Genomic DNA, 22,364 nt, shown 5'->3' with positions numbered 1-22,364 from the left:
TTAAATTTGAGTAGTTGCTAAGTTGGGAGTAATCTTAAGGACCATTCAATTCAATCTCTTCATATTATATGGTAAACTAAGACTCAGAAACATAAATTTATTTTGAAGGTCTTAAACTTATTTAGTGAAAGAACCAGAATTAAAATCAGATTTATATTAGATTCTAACCATAATCTATGATGGAGTCTAAAATGGGAGAAGATTGTTCATTAGAAGGAAAGAATAAGTATCTGTGTATAACAATTAGGTCACAGTTACCTACTGGTCTATTTGCAGATGAACCAGTCATTTCTGTTAAAATTCATGGCTATTCTAAATCATTGCAGTTCTTGGCTTTGATAAAGTAAATCAAACATTATTCAAACTGTCTCTTCTTTCTAATACATTTCTAAATTATCAATGGTACATGATTGATAGCAAGGAAATACCTTCCAGATTACTTTGCCTTTGTTTACCCAACTTCCTATTTGCAACACTAATGGATGTCTTTAAAGCATAGGAGCCTTATAGTTTTGGATGACCTTTTATTCTCCATTCATCATTTAGGCAGGTCAAGTACAGATGTTTTTTTTTTCCCCAAGATAAGATGGTGTATAAACCTATTTGCACTTTGTGTGTATTAAAGTTTTCCCAAATAGCATTATGAATTATAACCATTTTTATTCTGATTTTTTTTTTTTTTTTGCCTATTGTAGAGTTTCACCTTTAATAATACTTAAATAAAAACAGAACTTTTCCTTTTCTCCAAATCTTCTTTGGGTATTCCTGTAATCTCCTTGCCCGTCTTTCCCAAAAACATCCCCAGAAGGAGAGTTGTGATGATGAAGGGTCAGAAAATTTAAGCATTTTATGAGACCATCATAGAAAGGCCTAGGGCTTCAGGCAACTGTTCTCTGTATCTTCCCCTTACTATGAATCCTTTCTAGTATTCTTTTTTTTTATTGGTTGTTCAAAACATTACATAGTTCTTGACATATCATATTTCATACATTTGATTCAAGTGGGTTATGAACTCCCATTTTTACCCCGTATACAGATTGCAGAATCACATAGGTTACACATCCACTGTTTTACATATTGTATGTATGTATTCTGCTGCCTTTCCTATCCTCTACTATCCCCCTCCCCTCCCCTCCTATCTTCTCTCTCTACCCCATCTACTGTAATTCATTTCTCCTCTTGTTTTTTTCCCTTTCCCCTCACTTCCTCTTATATGTAATTTTGTATAACAATGAGGGTCTCCTTCCATTTCCATGCAATTTCCCTTTCCCTCCCACCTCTCGTCCCAATTTAATGTTAATCTTCTTCTCATGCTCTTCCTCCCTGCTCTGTTCTTAGTTGCTCTCCTTATATCAAAGAGGACATTTGGCATTTCTTTTTTAAGGATTGGCTAGCTTCACTTAGCGTAATCTGCTCTAATGCCATCCATTTCCCTGCAAATTCCATGGTTTTGTCATTTTTACAATAGCTAGACTGTGGAACCAACCTAGATGCCCTTCAATAGATGAATGGATAAAAAAAAAATGAGGCATTTATACACAATGGAGTATTACCCTGCTCTAGTATTCTTTTTAAACTATATCATTTGTTTTCTTCCTGGGTCTGACATCAAGAGTATACTCCATGAGTTCTATAAGTTTTGGTGAGTATATAACTTAATTTAACCACTCCCATAGTCAAGATTCAGGATATCATCCCTAAAAGTTGTCTTGTGCTCTTTTGTAGTCAGTACTGATCCTTTCCCATTTCTCATACCAGGAAAATATGGACCTACCCTCTGTCACTATATATTCTTTTTTCTGGAATTTCATATTAGTGAAATCATACAGTATGTACTTATGTGTCTAGCTTTTTCTCATCCTTCCTTTCTTCCCTTCCTTCTTTCCCTCCCTCCCTCCCTCCCTCTCTCTCTTTCTCTCTCTCTCACTCTCTCTCTCCCCTTTCTTTCTCCCTCCCTCCCCCCCTTTCTTTCTTTCTTTCTTTCTTTCTTTCTTTTCTGTTGAGTATTTCAGTAGTTCTTACTGCAGCATAGTATAGATTGATATTTTTCCTTATAGTGCCAGTGCTTAAGATAACAACTGCCATACCTTCTTCCTCTTTGTATTATGTGCTTTCTGTGGTGACAGCAGCAGCACTAACTAGAAATAATATTAAGTAACGTTTGTTGAACATTTGATATGATAACCATATGAAATACATTCTATTTTTTGCATTTTACAGATGGAAAAGTAAGTATAGAATTTAAACAACTTGCTTGTCTGAATCTATAGCCTTCCCTTTTAACTCTACTCAGTACTTAATAATTACTTATTAACAAATGAATATTTATATAGATGAATAACATTTACTTCAGAGTTCTCTGAATATACTTTTAATTACACAGAACTGTATAGCTACTTCACATGATATTGGTAGTCTTGGTTTTCATCATCCTTCCCTATCCCTGTAGTAGGTAAATGGTGTGAATATTATTCTCATACATACAGAGAAGTATCTAGAACTACATTATAGTTGACCAAAACGAGGTTACTCTCTGTATCATGGATAACTTAGATGAATGCCTGATTATATAGTGCTGAATAAAAAATAGACTTTTATTATGTTTAGGTACTGACAGTTTTTGACTTGTCACAACTAGTATTAATTACTAGCATTTTATAGTTTTATTAAATTTTATATTTTATTTTGATTATTTATTTAGTTATAATTTTGAGAGTTATTTTTAGTATTTTTTAAGTAATACCTTTTTGATAATCTTATTTTTGATGTGTGGTGATTTCATCTTTTGTCTTAAAGAACAAAGTAAGTTTTTAGGTGGCTTTCATATTTGTTGCTTTCAGCAGAATTCAGTTTGTAGATTGTCATTTAGAAAGTTTAAACAGACATTACTAAATGAGATGATAGTTTAAAAAATGAACAGTAATATGAGATTCAGTAGGATAGTCATGAAAATTGTACTTGGACTATCTTTGTTAAACACAGGTCTGTCATTCCCCTGAGGAGTGCGGCCTTTTTCCTTAGAAGTACAATTCAAACTTAATTTTTTTCTCCATTCAGCTTCCTTATCTCTGTGCTTAGTCATATTTAACTTCTTCAGTTCTCAGGCTGCCCAATGTTGTCTTTACTTCCAAGGCTTATATAGTCTCCCCCCTGTGTTCTTCCTCTACTTCCTTTACATAACTCCTCAAGGATCTCTTTTTCTGGGCCATCTTCATGACACCAAAGCCAGGTTGAATCTTCCCTTCTTTGTGCTCCTAGAGCTCTGTGCACTTTATATGAAAGCACTTCCTATAATATAGCATCATTATTTACTTATGTGAGTACCCCTATGAATTATAAAGTCTTGTATGACATGGACAATGGTTATCCCTCTTGGCAACTGTTAGTAAATATTTGTGAAATATATAACTGTATGAATGAGTGGATAAATAAAGGAATGCAAATAATGTCCCAACAAACACCTTTATGGTCTCATCTTTTTGCTGTGTTACTGTTTCTAGTAAAGTGATGAATGCAGCTATCAGCAACATCCCCATTCCTGCCTTTTGTACTTGATAGTTTCATATTACATTTGGGGTATTAAAAATAGTATGCAATTAAGAAAAGATTGGAGACCTCTTTAAGATATGCATGTTTATGTCCAAGTGTGAATTCATACCAAATTATTAGTATAAAGAAAGTAATGGAACTTTATATTAAGAATGATCCCTAGGAGTTGTAATGAGTATTGAGGTAGCTTGTTTTAAATAAATGTCTTTAGAAACTGAAAATCAAAACAAAAACAAGGACCTAGAATTACTGTTAAATGAATTGAAGAAATATGGCACTCAGTTAGGAATTTAATTACTCTAAAATGCAGGGGCGTGTGTGTGTATTTGTGTGTATGTGTATGTGTTTTGTTTAGTGATTTAAAAATTAATACACAGATAAAAATTTTTCTTTCAACATGTATTTACTCAGTGACTAATGTCCTATGTACTCTTCTAGGCAATTGAGATACATAACCAAACAATGTGAAATTTATAAATGCTTTAGGAATTCAAAAGAAATGAATTTTAAAATATATATTGTTATGGTTTAAATGAAGCTCACATGTCAGACAATGCAAAAATGTTTGGAGGAGAAGCAATCAGGTTATAACCTTAACCTAATCCATGGATTAATCCCTGATGGAATTAACTGGGTGGTGACTAAAGACAGGTGGGGTGTGGCAGGAGGAAGTAGTTTATTGGGACTATGGCTGTGGGTATATTTTTGTATCTGGGGAGTGGAGTCAGTCTCTCTCTCTCTCTCTCTCTCTCCTCTTCTCTTCTCTTCTCTTCTCTTCTCTTCTCTCTCTCTCTCTCTCTCTCTCTCTCTCTCTCTCTCTGCTTTCTGATCATCATGTAAGCTGTTTTTCTCTGCCATACTCTTCCACCATGATTTTCGGTCTCACCTTGAGCCCTGAGGAATGGAGCCAGCTACTTATGGGCTAAGACCTCTGAAACCATGAGCTCCTAAATAACCCTTTCCTCCTCTGCAGTTATGATTGGGTCTTTCAGTCATGGCAGTGAAAAAAATTGACTAAAAAAATATAGATGTACATATATGTATATATATATATATGTATATATATATACTAATTTATGTGTATGCATATATTAGCAAATGTTAATGAATTGTAGAGAAGCCTACTTCTGAAGTCAGTACTAGAAAGATCTCCAGTATCATACTTAAAGTGAAAGATTAATATTACTGTGAAAAAGTATGGTAGTATTTTAGGCAAAAAAGGGGGATAGGGCTTTGAATTTTTTTAATTGTTATAAACAAATACAGTTGATTTTCAACAATTATGTGTTTGTCTGGATGTTAGACTATGTTATTTTTCAAGAGTTTTTACTCCTGCTCCCTGGAGACATTGTGCCTGAAGTTAAGAGTAGAAGTGACTTATGTTTACTTGTGAGCAAAAGTTTTGAGTCAGAATCTGGTTTCCTATATTCTCTTTCTCCCCGTCTGCTATGACAATTCATAGTAGTTTTAGATAGATATTTCTCCATAAAAAGATTACATGTAGTTGCACCATAGCCAGCCCTTGTTTGACATACGCCACAAGCAAGAAACAGACTTTTTGTTAAAGACCATTGTGATTTTGTTGCTGCAACATAGTCTAGCCTGTGGTTCTAATGCTTTACCAGGCATCAGAATCATGGAGATTTTGTTGAAACACTGATTGATGGACTCCACTCTTTAAAGTTTTGAATTTAATTGCCTGGGGTAGAAATCAAGCATTTATCTTTCTGATGTGAAGTATACCTATTATAAAGGTGAGATGCATAAGAAAAGGCAGTGTGGAGTCTTGACCAAAATACTCTCAGGCAAATCATGTCTAGATAAAAGAATACGTGGAAGTAAGGAAATAGACATTGGTTCTTTTAAAATCATCCATGACTTTTGTCTTTTCTAAAGTCTGCATAATACCAGTTACTTGTCTGTGTTATTTCTTCTTCACAGATGAGATTTCACCAGGCCCAGATTGTTGATTGGGATGGATTTACTGTTGTGTGAGGATATATGGGGGTCAAACTGTTTGAAGCTATCACTTACCTATCTGGGCCTTGGTTTCTTAATTTGTAACATAAATTCTCTCAGGTTATTTTAGTAGCAATATTCCGTTTTTTTCTAACATCATTTTCTTGGCCAGCAAGATTTCATGTGTTAATTCTCCCTAGTTCTATTATTTGCATTCATACCACAAATTCAAGTTCTCAGTCTTTGAGAAGAAGAGAGCTGGAATGTTTGAAATGAATACTTTTCTTTTAGGATCATTGATACTCTGTAAGTCCTCAGTTGGTCAGAAAATAGTCATCTCCAAAGCTTGCAAAATATTTTCACTGCACTAATCAGAGATACATATTTTACTTATTTTGGATTTGAACTTTAGTATTAAATAAGCATAAATTTGGGGAAATGTGTAGCCTAATGTTTCAAATATATGTGCTCATTTTGTTCAATATGAAAACAAATTATCATATTATTTTAGTGAGATAGATAACAACATGCATTTGAAAGCAAATTAATGTTGATTCAAAGATTTCATTTAATTGAAAACATATGTTTTCATTTTTTTTTCACAACCATTATGAAAGGAGAAAAGGGAAAAGGAAAAAGGAAAAAGAAATACTTGCCAGTTTTGTGGTCTCTAAAAAATAGATTCAGTATCATGGTTATAATTTTGTTTAATGTAAATAGTTTTTATTCCTAGCAGTGCCATGATTATTAGGACACTTGTTGAGTTTTTCCTTGGATTTACATGAAAACGCCATTTTGATCTTTCATGGTTGTTGCCTATAGTTTGTGGAGTCTAAAAACAGGCCATTTGCTGGGGATATGAAAGCAGGCCTTTCAATTTAGGTCCAATGAAACCACAATCTACTCCGTTTAGAAGTATTTTAAAGTTTGACTAGTATTGCTGTTAGCACTTCATTCTGAGAGGGAAATTTATCCTAATTAACATTTCTTTCATTCTGAGAGGGAAATTTATCCTAATTAACATTTCTTTCTTAAGGTGATTCTTGGTTCCCTAGCAATTGCAGGCAGCTTGGAGCATGACCTTCCTAGTTTGGATTTTAAAGCAAAAACAGTTCCAGCTTTTTCAAGTTTAAGGAGAAATATGATTCTATTGGAGTTGTTACTGTAAGTTTGAGTCCAACTGTTTCCAATTTATCTTGAGGACGCACCAGAAAAAAGTGCACAATAATCATCTAGGGACTTACAATCACACTTGATTACCCATAACTGCTGCCTGGTTCAGAACTTTCTCTGGGTTTTTGAGGATCAGTGTTCCATTCGGTATGAAATGAATGTGCTATAAAATATTTATGAAAATCAAAAGTAATATTTTAATGCACTAGACACATTTACTATTTGTTATAATTCTGTTGAAAATATTTGAAGATAATAAGTGTTCATGAAGCAACCAAAATAATCTTTGCCAAATTTATTTTTGTTGTTTCACATTGAGATTTTTGTATGCAAAGTTTCTTTTTTTTTAATTTTTATTGTTGGTTGTTCAAAACATTACATAGTTCTTGATATATCATATTTCACATTTTGATTCAAGTGGGTTATGAACTCCCATTTTTACCCCGTATACAGATTGCAGAATCACATCGGTTACACCGGTACACATCCACTGATTTACATATTTGTATGCAAAGTTTCTTAAAAAGGGAATACAACATTATTTATTCTTTTATTCTCATGTTAAGTGCCCATATGCAGACTGAAACCAAACTTTCTCAGTCTATTTAATTATTCAAGTAGAAGTAGACATAAGGGGAAATACCTGCTATGTATGTATAGGCAATGTAATGTATTTTAACCACATACAATTGCAATAATTGCTTTAATCTACTGGAGTATGCACATATGATTAATACATTGAAGATTTTAAAAATAAATAATTAATTCTGTGTCAATCTTGATATTCTTAGATAAACAAATATAAGAAAAAAGTCTGTAATTATTGAACCCGTCTCAAATGATAAATAATAAGTCACTATTAAGATAAGTTTTTACCCATGAAAATTGGTTAGGGAAAGTAATTACAGGTACTGTTTTAATTTTTATATGGGTTTTAAAAAACTAATAATAATTTAACTTAAAAACAACATACATAAAATTGCATGAGTTTTCTGTAAAATAAAGACAACTGTGTCAAAAATTTAAGGCATTTAAATAGGCATTCTGATTTCTTTTAAATTAAACTTTCAGTTATATGCACTCCAAAGACACTTATGTTTTTAGCACCAATGACATGGTAATTAAGTAAATAAAAATTTTGAAGATTCAGCTATTTTCTGCAACTATTCGCATGTCATTTTTTTCATAACTCCAGGATAAATTGAACACTTGAACTTTGAGCATTTTTTAAAATAATTTTATTCTTATAAAATAATGTAACTGTTTTTTGATACCAGGTATTGAACTCATGGATGCTTAACCACTGAGCTGTATACTCAGGCTTTTATATTTTTTATTTAGAGACAAGGCCTCACTAAATTGCTGAGGCTGGCCTTGAATTTGCAGTCCTCCTCCTTTAGCCTCAGGAGCCATTGGGATTACAGGTGTGCAACACTATGTCTGGCTTGTAACTTATTTTTTATACTGAGTGATGTAATGACTGATGCAATCAGAATAAAATAGATATTTTAAGAATTACCAACGTATACAACAATTTAAAACTTTTTTGAGAGGGGGCCAATCTTTGTGTTTTGTATATAGTAGTTTTCTCAAATCAAATAATTTAAAGAGATAAATGATATAAAATGCTGGACTAAGATAAATGTGTTGTTTTTTTTCCTGGAATTTTCTGAAATTGTGATCCCAAAAAACATGGATAATTAAATGATTGCAATGATTAAAAAGTATTTTTGAAGTATCAATTGGGACATATCTATTTCTTTTGTCTTTTTACTGACTGAATTGATTGGCATGTGCCTTTAATCCTGGAGATTCAGGAAGCTGAGGCAGGAGGATTGTAAGTTCAAAGCCAGCCTCAGCAGTTTAGTGAGGTCCTAAGCCATTTAGTGAGACTCTGTCTCAAAACAAAAAATTAAAAGGGTGCTATAATCCCAGCTGCTCGGGAGCATGAGACAGGAGAATCGCAATGGTGAGATGCTGAGCAACTCAGTGAGACCCTGTCTCTAAATAAAATATGAAATAGGGCTGGGAATGTGGCACAGTGGCCGACTGGCCTGGGGTGTCTTCTGTGTAGTAGGTACTTTATAAATGATTGTTGAGTTTTCTTTCAACCAATTCAGTCAGTAAAAGACAAAAGAAATAGAAATGTTCCAATTGGTACTTCATATATATATTTTAATCATTGCAGTCATTTAATTATCCATGTTCTTTGGGATCACAATTTCAGAAAATTCCAGGAAAAAAACACATTTATTTTCATTAACATATTTATTTGTCTTCCTAGCAAACCTCTTACTACAATGTTAATAAACTTGACTAGTTTTTTATATTCTTTGCCTTTGTTTCAGTGAAATAAAGATGAATAACTTTTATGTTGTTTAGTCTGGTCTTAAATGTTCAATAATTGATTTTAAACAGTTTATACAATAATATATAAATTTGTTGTATAAATTCAAAATGATATAGCACTATAGAGAGTAAAAAGTTATTTTTTCCTGATGCTTCTTAACCTATCCTAGGTAGGACAGCCCACTAACCACAGATTGGTTATGTGTCCTCTTAGAGTACTTTCTCTAACATTCCATGTACACCTGATAAGCAATATTTTATATTTTACCATTCATAATATCAATTTTTAAGCATGGATGCCAAATGTAGCAACAATGTAATATTTTATCACTAATGAGACTATAAAAATGAATTGCTTCTTAATAGTGTTTCTTATAGGTCTTCCTATAGTACTGTGTATCTATTTCAGTAGTTGACCTTTTAATCTCAAGAAAGAGAATGTTTGTAGGAAACAGTTTCATCAAAATATTATGAAATGATAAGCAAGTATAACAATTCCAATAGCAACCAGTAATCTCAAAACAAAAAGGTTTTGTTGTTTTATTCTTGGTGTTGGCAAGATCTTTGTTTTTAAACATCACAAACAATTTAGAATAATTTATTCTATTTTTCCCTTATGATTTTATTAATGAACCTATCAAATAATATGATAAAATTTCAGAATAAGAAGTCATTCAGTGGACCAATTAGGATGGTCATATATTTCAGACCCTTTTTAATAGACCAAGAAGTTGAACTCTAGAATTAATTGATTTTTTTTCAAAGTTGGTAGAAAAATTATGACTAGTGTCTATATGCTTGTAAACACCAAGATTCCTCCACTACACTATGCACTGTGTCTGAAATAATATTTTAAAGGAGATTGATAGAGTATATTTTTCACAGCCACTAGTTTTACCAAATGAATGAAAACTGAGTAGACAAAAGAATTTTAGGAATCTAAATAGTTTGTTTTTATATTTTCTGCTAATTATAGATATATAGTGAAGCAGCACATTTGCATAATCAAGTTTTATATTGGTGCCAAATAGTAGGTTATTCTTAGCCATCTCTGTGGAATGATAGATTACAGGAACAAGAACATCAGCCATCATTAAGTCTAATATCATAATATTTACCTGAAGAAACATAATTTAATTAAGATTAGTAACATTTTTGAATCCTTATAAACTATTTTTTAGAGGAAAACTTGCAAAAAAAATTTGAGATAAAAATCACATCAGAACTTCAGTTTTCCAAAAATAGTTTTCTAGCGACATCTGCTGGTATGATGTTGTAATAAAGATGAAAGCTCATGGAAGTAATTTCATAGAAATTAACCATGGGAGAAAAAAATCTTGTGGGCAGAACTTTTTCTTTTATTGTCATTTACACTTCTAATTTGTAATTTTACAAGAGTAGTGTTCTGATAATGATAACATTAAGTTTCTTTATCCTTTCCTGTGCATGGTATGTAATTCCAACTTGAACTTCTATAATTAGCTGTGTATTGATTGTTTGATGTAATGCTGCAAACCCTTCTTGTCTTTCCTGGCTCTGTTTTATGTTAAATTTTTCCTTAGCACAGAACCTTGTAGAAATAGAGATTCAGTAAGTATGGATTTAATTATAGTAGTTATTTTATGTTATTTGCATAGACTAAATAGAAAAGTCTGTGTATATGAGTAAAGTGCATTATCTTCATGCACACTTGAAAATAAAAATGAGACTTTATAGTCAAGGGTGATTTAATTAGGAGAAATGGATTTTTGTTTTTCTTCTAGAAAAGAGTTTTTCATAGGTTATAGAGGAATATAATATATTTATTCTTTGAATATTTATCTATATTGATTTCCTATATGGCTATATCTAGTCTCGTTGATTTAAGAACTACACATAACTGAATCAGATGAGTATAACCAGCTGTTTTCTTCCTTTACATTCTCATTTAAGTAACTAAGACACATCTCAAATTTAACACTTTTATTTTCTTCTTGAATCAATTATTCCTAACTTCAGTCAATGATCATTTTAATCCTTCTGTTCACTCAGACCAAAGACATGTTAATAATTTCTAAATTATATTTTTCTTTTACCTCACATTCAAAATATTTAGAATTTATGCCAGTTCTTATTTTTGAAATACATTTGGATTCTTATCATATCTCTAACCTACCTCTAACCATAATTACTTTTTCCTGACTAGCCTCCTTGCTTCTTATCTTGCCTTCCTATATTTTCCATTCAGCAGCCAACATGATTTTCTTAAAATTTAAAGCAGAGCTTATCATCTTCTGTCCTGAGAAGCTTCCAAAGGCCTTCCCATGTCTAAAGGGGCCTACCTGCATTGTAGACCACTTCTTCCCTCTACTTCTGTTACTGTAACCTCATTTTATACCACTTCTCATCATGATACAAATGTACTTGCTATTGCTTCAAACTGAAATGCCTTCCCTTAATTCCTTAAGGTTTCTGATCAGATTATCAAATTTTACTTTCTTAGAGAGATTCTCCTTGTCTATACAATGCAAAATAAGAAAGCCAGACTCCATTACTATTTCCCCTCTCATCCTACAGGGTTGTTTGTTTGTTTGTTTTCATAGCCATTTTCATGATATGACTTACTTTTTTTTGTTGTATATCTATGTCAACTATGTCAGTTGTATGAAAGCAGGGATGCTCTCTTGTTCACTGTTACATAGAACAGAAACCAGTGCTTGAACACAGTAGGCATTTAGTTAATATTTGTTAAATAAGTGAGCATTAATACTTAAGTGGAGAAGGTGATTTGATTTACATTATAATAACCAAGTTCATAGAAAAGCAGGGAACCTTCCAATAGGGTTTGCTTTGTTTAAATCTTTATGTTTATATCACATTTTCTACATTTAATACAGATTGCAATAGTGTTGCATAGTTAGGTTAAAGCTCAGACAGTATTCCTGACGTCATAGTGTTGAGCCATATTACTATCTAAAGATTCTTTTTATGGGAATAATTACTTTTTTGTTCATTTGACATAGACATCTGACCCTCAATTACATTAACAAACCTTATACACATGAATGGAAAGAAGAATAGCTCCTTTTGAATCCATGTTAAGACTTTATCAATATGAAGTGCTTCCCACAGGGTTCTACTGAAAGAACCAAACTTCCATCATAATGAAATTGCAAATTCACTTGTATATGCTCCTTTTATACTTGAAAGCTACTTTTTGATGTTTTGGTCTGCAATTAAATTTATTGTTGAGGGTCACAAATATGCAATGCTGACTAGACCAAGTTGTCAGAATCTTTTATCTATTCAGCATTGCACAAAGATAAATGGCTATCTTTCAACAATAACATACCAAAGCCAAAATTTGTTCCCAGATGTACATAATCTTTTAATCAATCTACTGCTTTCTTTTTTGCAGTCAATAGGCTCCTAGCCTACTCCCTTACCACACCACTTCACTAGATTATGGGTTTTAAATTACTGTGAAACACTTTCTTCAGATGGAAATAGATAAGTTTAAGAATTTTAATGCTATAATTTCCCTATGCACATTTTTAGCTTAACATATGAATTATTTTGTCTTTTCTTCCATTCTGTATAGGGTGGATAATTCTGTAGTGTGTTACTTAAATTCAGTGGTTACATTTCTCATCATTAGCCTGACCATAAAGTAGGATCATGTCATTAATTGAAATGCATCCTAAAGTGTTTTTAAACATCTCTGTGCACATTGATTAAATTGTTTTCTGAGATTCTTTATCATCTTCAATAATAGTATATATATTTGAAATGAAGATAGATTTCCTTTATGTTGGGCATTTCTTTGGTGGCATTTTTCATTCAAAAGACACATAGAAAAAGTTGCCTGATTTGAGGTTGTTCTTTTTATCCAAAATATCTGTCTAATATTAATATTTATTAGAATTTTATTTTATCACCAATCTATGGATTTTTTTAAGGAATTTTGACTATAAATTCCTAGTGGCCCTTTAAAGTGATTATATCATGGTTTATTTGTAGGTATAATCACCTTAGATAAAGGGTCTTAGAGTATTAGTGTCTACTTTATGATATCGTTTAAATAGTTTTTGAAAACCTGAGTCTGTCTCTCTCTCTTTTTTCCCTTAATTATCATGTAGTTTGTATCTTCCCCAATTAAAGACAATTTTTTTAGTAGGATGGATAGGAGAAAAACATGTTTTAAGTCAGATCAACTTTTTCCTCCACCATAAATTCTGCTATTAATTTTTTGTTCTCTAGGAAGTTAATGCATTATTTTGAATCCCATGCAGATATGGAATAGAAGAAAACCTTTTCACAGAATTGTGATGTGTTTAAATGAGACAACACATATCAAGGGCCCAAAACAGTGCCTGGCAATAATAAACACTCAATAAATATTATTTGGAATTCTCCCTTTCTGCCTGCCTCCACCCACGCCCACTCCCCATGCTTTCTGGGCATGCCAACTCTGTTGTTTTGCATTCATCAAATTAATAAGAAAAGTCAGGACCTCAAATTGACATATATGTAACACCATGCAAGTGTATGTGGCCTTTTTCTTCATGGCAAATTAGTCTCCCAGAGACTAGGTAGAATGAAGAATGCTCCGCTCCCATCCCTATTTTAAGACCAGGTGGAGCTCTTAGAAGATGACTTTAGCCTTTCTTCAGCCACCAGATCTGAGAATTGAGCTGCAAGTTACGTTAATATGACATACAAAAGTATTATCATATTAATCATTTTTGTGTAAAGTGATTTGCTTTATTGCTTATTGCTTTTTTGACCATTTGTAATGCTCAGGTCATTAACCCTGAATTTTACCTTTTAAAACAGGATTTTAAAACATGAAGCTGCACTGTTTAAAAAATATTTTAAATGTTTTTAAGATGATTTTTAAGATGATACTATAATTCTTTACAGAAAATTATTTAATTGCTATTTAATATACCACTTTGTATACCAAAACATGCTATTTTATGATTGTAAATTTTTGTTTCAGGTGCAAAGATGGTTTGAAAGGATTTACATTTTCTGCACTTAGGTAAGTAATATTTTATTTATCTTTATATTGAAAGCAAATATATAAGTTAGCTTTTTTAAAAAGATAAATATTATGTGTAACTGCCATAAATATTTATTGACTAAATTTTTAAGGTCATGTCAATTTTAGAAGTCATGATAGTATATCCAAGCCTTTGTGAGTAGTTCATTAAAAGAGTAATTTATCAGATTCCCCTACCCCCTAAAAATCAGTCAATTGACTCCTACTTTTTGGACCCATTGTTTTATTTATATTGTAGGGTAGAAAGACAAGAACTCTCTCCAAGGAGCTTTAACAAACAAAGCTCCACATGAACAATGAACAATTACCAAAATAGTTACATAATTGTATGGTACTGGATTATAAGTAGGACTTATGTGTTGTCAAACAGTTATTAGATTTTAAGTATTGCTAGAGTCTTTTTCTTTTACTTCATAGTCCATCTCTTATCATAGTAGTTGGCACATGTGTACGTGTGTACACACACTAACACACACACAATAAATGTGAGTTGTCACATAGTTTATTTATTTAAATTTTGCATCCATCTCTGAAATTGGTTTTTGCTCATGTAACATGATGAAGAAACCAGGGTCAGAATGTTTGACTAATTTAACTTCATATAAGTAACTCAATGTACTGACTCTACTACACTCAATGTTCTTCTTGTTTACAAATGTTCCCTGTTTTATTCTCCAAAATACATGTAATAGATACTTAGTGAAGATTAGTAGCATAGTATTTACTACAAATATTCAAGGGAAACTTTAGGATAGGCTTTAGTACTAGGAGAAGTTTTTGTAGTATTGTTTCATGAGGTTATGCTGAGGATCAAGTGAGTGTTTGCACAGTGCCTGGCAAATAAGATGTACTCAAAAACTGTCAGATATTATTATTGCTATTAATCTGATAGATGATACATGCCTTAAACTGTAGTTAAAGGATAGCTTTAGATGATTGACAGCAAAGAGGAAGAACATCAGAGTGGAAGTGAATAACATTAGCAAAAGGATGAACATTATAAACATGAAATCTGAGGCAAGAGTGAGAAAATTAACATAATTGGTAAGAAAAATTTGTATTTGAGTATATAAAGATATTTTATAGTGGATAAAGTTGAGTCAGATTATGGAAGACATAGAAGAAAAAAAAAAGACAAATTTGGATTTGCTAAGGGGACAGTAGGGAGCCACTAAAGATTTTTCAGCAGGGTAGTTAACAGTTCTTCAGAAAGATTAGTCTTGCCCTAGTATTTGGGATATTGAAAAAGAGAGAACCAGAAGATACAAAGACGAAATAATAAGGACTGGGATATGGGTACACTAGAAAGCAAAAGACACAGCTTGCAATGTAAGAAAATGAAGACCCTGTAACTGATATTTTGTTTCTTTGTCTTATCCTCCACTCCTTAATTTCAGTAAAATATTTAAAACCCACATGCCTGAAAGAAGGTATCATTAACAGAAAATCAGATGACTTGCAAGGAAACTGGTTTATGAGGAAGAAAATTGAGTCCACAGTGTGTTTAAGAATATCTTTGATGCATGCCTAGCATACATGAAGCCCTGAGTTAAATCCTTAGAGCTGCAAAAATAAATAAATAAAATAATAATAATAATATTTTTAGTTGGGGGAAGTGCTATGGTAGCAAAACCTTTCTAAGTTATAATACACAATAAAAATGTTTAACCTTATTTCCTAATTAAAATATAAAATTTTATTACAAAATAACTGTTTTAATTTGCTGTTGTTCTTATATTGATTATAAAGCATTCTGTTTTAACTGAGAGCTGATGACAAAAGGGTGGTTTCTCTAAAGAGAAAACTTGTTTTCCTTTGCAAAAATTCAAAATGTATCAGATATTTTTGTGTCTCTTCTTCAAATCCACTTTTAATAAAGGGCTAATTTGAACCATTTGTATTTAATTTTTTCTGTATTATAGGAAAATATTCTGGAAAAAAGTTAATTCTTGTTAGTACTCTTATTGTTAAAAAAATCATTAAATAGCTGGATGTGGTGGGACACATCTGTAATCCTATTAACTATAGAGGCTGAGGCAAGAGGATCATAAGTTCCAGGCCACCTCAGCAACTTTAGTGAGACCCTAAGCAACTTAGTGAGACCCTGTGTCAAAATAAAAAATTAAAAGGGCTGGGGATGTGTCTCAGTGTGGTTAAGTGCCCCCAAGTTCAATACCATGTACCAGTAGATACATAGATAGATAAATAGATAGATAGATAAAATTATTAAGTATTATGTGTTGTTATTGTATTTATATTGTATATCTCCTTCCATTAAACAGATTTGATTTTATTTCCAATTTTTCACATTACAAATTGATTGTTCTCAGAGATACAAAGTTGATACTCAGAATAGTACCAAAAGCCAACTATACTTTTTATTGTTAAGTTTCATTATTAAAAAAAAGATGTGGGCCAATATATATAGTCTTACAAAAAGTATTTTCTAATTCTACCTCTTTGCATTTTTAGCTGTACTGATTTTTATTGTAGACATATGCTATAAATTTATAGTATGTTAAAAATACAACATTTAATATTAATTACAAAAAGGTTGAGAAAAATGCTTGCGGTAGCCAAATTTAATATGACTTCCTAGCAATATTAATGTTTGATGAGGAAAATATATAGAGTGCCTGATATATTGGGGAATGCTCACCATTCTCAAATTTAAATGGTTACAGTCACAAACAGGCTTGAAGTAATTACTCTATCACGAAAACACATTGTTTCATCTGAGAAAAGCCATCCTTTACTTACAAAGTAAATATTCACAGCATACTTTATTTAATACTTCTCAATTAGACATAGCTTGAAAAGATTTAGAAAATTCAGCTTTAAGTTTAGTTTGGCACTCATTTTTTTAAGCACTCAACATGTGAAAGTCAGATAACATTCATTCATTCTAAGTTTAGTAGGCTTTTACTTTGTCCCAGGAATTGTATTAAGCCCTGGGAATACACTGGTGAATGAATCAGATATAGTCTCTGTCCTTAGAGCTTATAGTCTGGTGGGAAGACAATGTCAATTATAATTATGTCCCATGTTACAACAGAGAAGTGTAAATTGTCTCAGGAATATTTTATCCAGACCTAACTTAATCTATCCCTAAATTGTGGATAGGAGTAAATGTAAAAAAGAAAGAAAATAGCATAGTATTACTTACAGAATAGAAAAGCCCATATGTTGTGAGAGAATAGAAATTTTCTATATATTTCAGTGATTATTTCCTTTACCTTTGAGAGGGTATAGATAGATAAATAGATAGATAGATAGATAGATAAATAGATAAATAAAGGATGGGATGAAGGAGCATGTAAAATAACCTTTAAAAGGCATATAAGCGTTTAGCAAAGATGTAGGGAAGAATGATCCAGGAAAGAGGAGCAAGCATCAAGGCATTGGTTTATTTGGAGAATGGCTAGTAGTTCATTTAGCTATAAAGTATAATAAGAGCTCATACAGTGAGTGCTTTCACAGTCCTAGATAGTGTTTTAAACGGGAGGTTGTATTTAATTTAGTAGGCCATAAGGCAGTGAAAGTCTTTTGAGGATCAGAGAAGCAGCTTTAAGAAACTGCCTCTGGAATTTTGTGTAGAATGATTTGGAAATTATCTCCACATACATATAATAGTAGAAGTCATAGGAGTAAATAGAAAGAGTCAAGGACAGGAAGAAGAGCTAGTGCTGGTAGTATCTATCTGAAGATGCACTAATACCTGTTTACTCAAGTGTAAAACAAGGGAACATGGCTTGGTGATTAAGAGACAAAGCCTTCAAGTTGGATCATTCCATGTTCAAATAATTACTGACAATTTATTGACAAATTTAATATGACTTATTATAAGTGGATAATGGGTAAGATACTTATTCATGATAATTCTTATGAGAATTTTGATATCTATAATGTTCTTGTGTTTCAAATATTAAAATGATTTAACATTTGTAAAAGGCTTGGTTGGCATTGTGTCTGTTGTGTATAAATACTCAGAAAATGTTAGCTGTTACTGTGTTCACTCATTCAATATATATTAATCAAATATTTACTATATACATGCCATACACTTTACTAGACACTGAGATATACTAGCAAAGAAAATCTACATAATCTCATGGTCTACATAATCTTATGGTCAGTTCAGTGGGGGCACAGAGTATTAAAATGGTGCGTATAGTATTGGGGGTTATTGTACTGTGAGAGTACAGAGCAAGGATCACCTACTCCCCCTGACTTCAGGCAGGGACAAAATCTAAAAAAGAAGTGACCTCTAATCTGAGATAGTCAACACTATCAGAAGAGCAACAGTATTATGAAAGGTGTGAGAGCTACTGTTGCATTTATTCTAACATAGTTTTATCTGTGTTGCTGATAAATTACAGTAGTACCTATCTTAAACTCTCCCGGTACCCCCATGAGTAAGGAACAAGTTCTTTTGGACTAAGAGTGACTAAGGATTCACAGCTGACACCTGGTGGCAAATAAACCTTTTGCACACACCCCTTATCATTTGATAAACTATATGTTTTACCAAGTTTGTCCAAACAGAATGGATTCCAGTTGTTGATTGTAATAGCTTGTTCTTTCTCTCTTTTCTGAGTGCTTAAATTTTCACATTTTGTTTTTCACAGGCCCCATGTTTCAGAATTTTGGTGTAGTATTATTGATTGCATGTTTTATTATATTTTGTTCTATATTCTGCAAGTATCCTTAGGAAAGTGCAGTTAAGAAGGCTCTGAGAAAGGATAGTTCTTAAATATTATCTAATGGTAGTAACATCTGCATTGTCTTTGGAAAAATAATGTCCAGTTTTGTTGAAATAGGAATGGTGTCATATTCTGGATGTTTGATATTTTTCTGAAGAAAAATAAGTAAGTTGGAATAATATCAGGTTTTAAGATTTCCTAATGGAATAATATGAGGGTATGTGGAATCTTAACGATCTCTTATTCTCATTCTTTAGTTCCCTCTATTTTCCTAGGTGTATAAATGACCTTCTACTACTCTGCAGCTGTTTATAACTCAAAGTGACATTAGGTATAAATTTAGTTTTACTCTAAAAGAGAACCTAGTTCACTTGTATATATTAGTAGAATTTAGAGAAAAATATAATTTTTTGTTTGACTAGTAGACATAAAACTATCTGCTTCTTTTGAAAATCTTTAAGGCATGTAATAACTTAAAACAAAGGTTCCTAATTAAAGATTGCTTCATAGAAGTGTTGTGCTATGTTTTACTTAATTTGATTTTAAAATACCTGCATGTTAAATGTGACTTCAAAATTCTGAGTATTTCTCAGTATTTAAAATTTGAAAGTCTTTTTTTCTTTTAAGGATAACTAGATTATATTAATTGTGAAAATACTATTTTAAATAAGATAGTTTCCAAAATGTGTTTATGGATAAACAAAATATTTGTTTTTCTTATCGATTTTTTTTTAAATAGTGAAAAGTACCTCACATTGTTTTCTTTTCTTTAGGTTCATTGTAGGCAAGGAAGAAATTCCCACACATTCTTATTCACCAGAGGCAGCATATGCAAAAGTGGAACAAAAGAGAGAGAAACAGGAGGAAAAACCAAGAAGAATGCATATAATTTATCTAGTTAGGAAACTTGTGAATTTAATGTGAGTTCTTTATCTTGATATTTTAGCACACTATATGATATCTGTACCATGCCAAATTATTTTTGTTTTCTCTTCAGGTAACAATGTTACTTTCTTTTTTCACCAGAAACTGCTTAGAATTTTACAAAAGGCACATTATGGCAAGTAAATGTTATTCATTCTCTCTCATAGGGTAGACCATCATAGGCCTTTAAAATAGATTTGTGTGGAATTAAATACTATTCTATTTTCAAGTAGCAGGAGGCTGTGATGGGGAACTTCAGGAAACAGATTAAAACATGCTAATTGAATATGCCAACTATAGAACAGAGAAAGAAAAGTTCCTGAGAGAGATTCAAGAGATACAGAAATAATAAGGAGTAAGAATTAAGAATATTTTGTAGAACAAAAATTTACAAGGGCTCTCAGACTGAAATAAGGAATCTTTATTTTTTGTTATACAAAAGAAAAAAATCTTTATATTTTATATGTTCATTTATATTTCCAGTATAGACATTTAATAAAATAAATTTAATGATTTAAAATTGGAATATTAGTCAATAAAAGCAATCATGGTAAGATATTTTAGAGAGGGAAAAATGAGTAGGCAATATTGAAAGTTAAGAGATCAATTATAGGAAGATGAAACCCTTTAAGAAATCAGAAAACCGACCTTTGACTCTCATTTTGCCTTTTCCAGCTTAGTGACTTTTGACAAGTGATTTATTTAACTATTATGCATTTCAAAGTCTTTATCTATTAACTGGGGTTAATAATCTCTATTAAAGATTGTTGTGAGCATTAAGTGAAATAATATATGAAATTGCTTGATGTAATATAGGAGCAGAGAGTGGATGTTAAATTTTTACTGAATTTAAATATTTTGCCTTCATTTTAGCATATACTATACATAAAAGATAAGAGTAAAGATAATTGTAGATGACAGGAATAATCGTTATAGTGAACTTATTTAAAAGCAAGTTAAACCCCATTTATGTATGATATATCAAAGTACATAAATGCATTCTACTGTTGTGTATAACCAATTAAAACAAATTTAAAATTTTCAAAAGAAAATAGAGTTTGATTATGTTAGTGGAGAAAAGGAAGAGAGAATTCTCCTTAATGGGAAATGAGTTTCATGAGTGAATGATGCCTTGGGTATCAGAACTGATCAGCTCATGGCAGAACTTGTCATAGTAGATTCAGTAGGTCCTCTGGGGTGAAATCAGATACAGAATAATACAGAAGCAAAACAAATAATAAAAGAGAGGAGCAGTCCAGACGTTAACCCTTTTATTTATTTTTTTTATTTTATTTTTTTTTTAATTTTTTATTGTGGGTTGTTCAAAACATTACAAATTTCTTGATATATCATATTCCACACTTTGATTCAAGTGGGTTATGAACTCCCACCTTCACCCCATACACAGATTGCAGAATCACATCAGTTACACATCCATTGATTTACATATTGCCATACTAGTGTCTGTTGTGCTCTGCTGCCTTTCCCATCCTCCACCCTCTCCCCTCCCCACCTCTCCCCTCCCCTCCCCTCCTCTCTCTCTACCCCCTCCACTGTATAACCCTGAGGGTCTCCTTCCATTACCATGCAATTTCCCTTCTCTCTCCCTTTCCCTCCCACCTCTCATCCCTGTTAAATGTTAATCTTCTTCTCCTGCTCTTCATCCCTACTCTGATCTTAGTTACTCTCCTTATATCAAAGAAGACATTTGGCATTTGTTTTTTAGGGATTGGCTAGCTTCACTTAGCATAATCTGCTCTAATGCCATCCATTTCCCTGTAAATTCTATGATTTTGTCATTTTTTAATGCAGAGTAATACTCCATTGTGTATAAATGCCACATTTTTTTTATCCATTCGTCTATTGAAGGGCATCTAGGTTGGTTCCACAGTCTTGCTATTGTGAACTGTGCTGCTATGAACATCGATGTAGCAGTGTCCCTGTAGCATGCTCTTTTTAGGTCTTTAGGGAATAGACCAAGAAGGGGAATAGCTGGGTCAAATGGTGGCTCCATTCCCAGCTTTCCAAGAAATCTCCATACTGCTTTCCAAATTGGCTGCACCAATCTGCAGTCCCACCAGCAATGTACAAGTGTACCCTTTTCCCCACATCCTCGCCAGCACTTGTTGTTGTTTGACTTCATAATGGCTGCCAATCTTACTGGAGTGAGATGGTATCTTAGGGTGGTTTTGATTTGCATTTCTCTGACAGCTAGAGATGTTGAGCATTTTTTCATGTACTTGTTGATTGACTGTATGTCCTCCTCTGAGAAGTGTCTGTTCAGGTCCTTGGCCCATTTGTTGATTGGGTTGTTTGTTCTCTTATTGTCTAATTTTTTGAGTTCTTTGAATTCAGCAAAGTGGCAGGATATAAAATCAACACGCATAAATCAAAGGCATTCCTGTATATCAGCAACAAATCCTCTGAAATGGAAATGAGGACAACCACTCCATTCACAATATCTTCAAAAAAAATAAAATACTTGGGAATCAACCTAACAAAAGAGGTGAAAGACTTATACAATGAAAACTACAGAACCCTAAAGAGAGAAATAGAAGAAGATCTTAGAAGATGGAAAAATATACCCTGTTCATGGATAGGCAGAACTAACATCATCAAAATGGCGATATTACCAAAAGTTCTCTATAGGTTTAATGCAATGC

The 22,364-nt window shown here is 32.2% G+C and overlaps 1 protein-coding gene across 10 annotated transcripts in view; it reads left to right on the top strand.

Annotated features, from left to right (window-relative positions):
* The window catches only part of Tmem135 (transmembrane protein 135), a 271,986-nt gene that overhangs the window by 230,744 nt on the left and 18,878 nt on the right, over positions 1-22,364 (top strand). For all 10 annotated transcript variants that reach the window (XM_046439331.2, XM_058577358.1, XM_046439336.2 and 7 more), the window contains 2 exons: positions 14,012-14,053; positions 19,551-19,697. In XM_046439331.2, coding sequence (XP_046295287.1) covers positions 14,012-14,053; positions 19,551-19,697 — 189 coding nt within the window. The remainder of the gene's footprint in view (positions 1-14,011; positions 14,054-19,550; positions 19,698-22,364) is intronic.

This window comes from Marmota monax, unplaced genomic scaffold, assembly GCF_021218885.2.
Source record: "Marmota monax isolate L192 unplaced genomic scaffold, Marmota_monax_Labrador192_F-V1.1 WCK01_AAM20220418_F8-fsc00096, whole genome shotgun sequence".
NCBI classification, from domain to species: Eukaryota; Metazoa; Chordata; class Mammalia; order Rodentia; family Sciuridae; genus Marmota; species Marmota monax.
Note: the sequence above shows the minus strand (reverse complement) of the source record. Positions and strands in the feature narration are given on the sequence as shown.